This window comes from Tupaia chinensis, unplaced genomic scaffold (assembly GCF_000334495.1).
Source record: "Tupaia chinensis unplaced genomic scaffold, TupChi_1.0 Scaffold000674_2, whole genome shotgun sequence".
NCBI lineage: Eukaryota > Metazoa > Chordata > Mammalia > Scandentia > Tupaiidae > Tupaia > Tupaia belangeri.
The window spans coordinates 974,970-978,252 of record NW_006160198.1 but is presented as its reverse complement, the minus strand read 5'-3'; the positions used below and the strand labels follow the sequence as shown (position 1 = coordinate 978,252).

Genomic DNA, 3,283 nt, shown 5'->3' with positions numbered 1-3,283 from the left:
CCCCAGGGGGGATGGTCACGCCACAACCCCTTCTCCTCCATTCTCCTCTTGGGATCTTGGGCATGCACGCACACGTGCCTGGCATGAGTTTTAAGCCACCGGGTCTGGGTCTCAAACCGCGGTTGACTACGTGAGAGTCCAGTGACATAGCCATTATGCTAACTGCTGGTTCCCACTATATATATTTCTAACCTAGCTAAAATTTTAGTAACCATACGGTACAGCCCACAGCATGCTCTTTATAGTTAATGAAACCCCCTGAGCCAGGCAGTGGTGGTCTGGATTCTACATGGTTGGAGTCTCGAACTTGGCAGCTTGAAAATCATGCCTGATGCATGTTTGTGTCTGTCCAAAATCCCAAGAGGAGAATGGAGGAGAAGGGATTGTTGTGTGGCCATACTTCTGAGGGTGGGAGTGGGGCTTTCTCACTTTCTCCCTCTCTGTCTCTCCAGCGAGCACACTCACCCTATAGCAAATTTTGAGAAAAGAAAGAAACCCCAAAGAAAATGGATGCATCCCTACTGCTCTGATGACATCTCAGGAATCTGAGGGCACCAGCTGTGTTCTTACAGAGGAAACACAGAGCAGAGCCTTTGGTAGCTCTTTCTTTCAAGTCAGAATAGCAGGTTTGAATACAGATTCCCATTTGGTCATTGTGTTAACCTTTGGGCCTTGCTTTGTTATCTGTAAAACGGGCATATAAAAGTAGCTGTCAGAAAGGCAGACTTACGTTAAAGAGTAATAAGATAAAACATGTGACGTGATGTGATGTGGCTGGCATATGGTCAGTGCTTACTACGTGCTAGCTGTTATTTTTAAAAAGCCACAAAGCCAATGTACATAACAGAAATCAACAGAGATCTATCTGATAGCCGTAAGTAGTACCCCGAATGGAATGGTGGGTCCTTTATAGAAAAATAAACAAGGGGCTGAGGGGAAGAATTTCATATACTAGGGATTATTTAAGCAAGTGACATTTGGAGGCAAGATGAACTTGGGTTTAGCTAAATTTAATACACAGTTTCCCTGACTTATCTCCTTCCATAGTCTTCTTCACTCAGAAGGCTCCAATTACTCTGACCTTCTCGTAGTTCTTCTAATGCCCCAGAATGGTCCCTCTGCATGGCCTCTGCCCTTTTTCTTCCTCTGCCTGATACTGCACCCCCGGCTTCTGTGTGGATCCCTCCCTCTCTTACATCACTGCTCACAAGTCATCTTATCAGAGAGGCTTTCCTGGACCTCCTGCTACCACAGCCCCATCACTTTTTCTTTGCTTTGGTTTTCTTTACAACACATTTATTACCACTAGATTTATTGGTTTTTTTTTTTTTTTTTAATTTCCTACAGAAATGCACTTGTCTGAGAGAGAAAGAGAGAAAGGGAAAGTGAGAAGTCAAACCCATGGGAGAGGACCATGCCTCAATCCCTTCTTGTCCATTCTTCTCTCAGTATTTTGGGCACCCACGTAAACATGCCCAGTGTGATGGTCAAGCCTGCATGTCTGGACTCGGACTGTGCAGTCAGCCATGTGAAACCCAGCTGCCTTAACCTCCTTGCCACCTGTGCTCCACCACGTGACATATTCTATTGTTATTTGTTTATCTGGTTATTGTTGGCCTCCATTAATTTGGGTGTAGGCTCCACAATATCAGGGACACTGGCTGCTCTGTTCTTCACCCATCCTTATCACTAGAACTATGGCCACCCTGAAGACATAGAGTGGGAGCTCAACAAAGAGTTACTAAATTAAAGAATGAATGACAGCCAGCATGGGTGACAAAAGTGAGGTACTGCAGTTGATTCTTCCATTCGTTTTGAAATGGTTTCACTTCAAAGTATTAAACTGTTTACACTTCACACCAAGCTTCAGATAAAAGGTCTTACCCTATTAACTTGGATACAGGGGCATTGATTTGTACAGAAGTTGCATTGCCGAGTGTGTCTGTATTTATAACAAAGAACTTTACAGTTGGATTCACAGCTCCTGCCTAGGAAAAAACAATCACAGAATTGGTTTTGACAAAGAAACAGAACATCATTGCACAAACTCAAACCTGCTCAAAATGTTTGCATTATAGCCATAAAATTATAATAATCCAACACATTCAAACAATTTGATATAAATAAAATGAACATAAGGAAGAGTCATGAAATTCAGTCTTTATATACAAGCATACGTTTTACATGTATATAAAGCTTTGAAGGGCCAAAGCACTCTTGCATAAATAATAAATGTTTATATGTTTATAATTTATGTACTTTGTGCATGCCTGCATAGATACATTTCTTAAAATCAGCTCTATTATTTGCAAATATACCCTGGCTCCACAAGACAAAAAGTCTTTGATGGCTGTCACTATAAAGAACACCTTGGGTTCTGCCAAAGACACAACTCACTAGGAAAATTAGTTTACCTGAGCCAAGAGCAATGATGCTAATTAGGAAGCCACCATTTCTACTCTAAATTCAGGTTCACCATGTTGGAGCATGACAATCAATATTATGACAGAAACCTCTAAAACCTTTTTTAAATATATACATTGATGTTTGATTGATGGATTAGTTAGAAATAATACGATATTTTTAGTGAGAAAATTTTATGGCTTTTTTTTTTTTGCCAGTTTCACTCATCAAAAAATAACATTCCACTGAAAACACATCTCCATATTTAGTGTCTGAACTGCTTTTTCTTTTAACTTCCTCTGTCTTCCTAAAATGGCAGCTCTTCATAAGGCAAATTGAGTGAGTTGGTAAAAATAAAAATCTCTTTTTCAAACTGCTTATGGCAAAAAAATTTCACTATTAGATTTTCCTAGAGATGATACTGTGGCCATTATTGTCATACCAGTAAAGAATCCTGGTCTCTTCTAATCTTCCCTGCCCCCCCCTTTCCTGGCTTACAGTACTTAACAAAGCTCTTCAATTTTAATAAACGCACATCCCAGAGCGAGAGAACAGCCTTGAAAACGAAGACATGACACTATTATTCCAAATGTAGGACGTGTGAAATTTACATTAGTGCCAAATCTATAATAAAACCACGAAAACTAGTCATGTATCCTGTTAATTAGTAATACAATCTGATATATAATCAAGCTTTTCAACTTCATCTAGGGCACATTCCAACTTCTCCAAATGAGATGAGCTTCTGATTCAATTACAGCCTCTCTTTTCCTCCATTCAAACATTTTCATTCCCCCTACCTCTTTTAAAAACATTTTCCCCATCTTTTTCTGCTTGTCATTCCTCAAAGTTTTTGGAGAAATTACAAAACCTTAAATCA

General features: G+C 39.9%; 1 protein-coding gene across 2 annotated transcripts in view; it reads right to left on the bottom strand.

The window, feature by feature from the left end:
* Nucleotides 1-3,283, bottom strand: part of DPP4 (dipeptidyl peptidase 4) — a 93,889-nt gene that overhangs the window by 44,163 nt on the left and 46,443 nt on the right. For both annotated transcript variants that reach the window (XM_006160270.2, XM_006160271.2), the window contains exon 10: nucleotides 1,885-1,988. In XM_006160270.2, coding sequence (XP_006160332.1) covers nucleotides 1,885-1,988 — 104 coding nt within the window. The remainder of the gene's footprint in view (nucleotides 1-1,884; nucleotides 1,989-3,283) is intronic.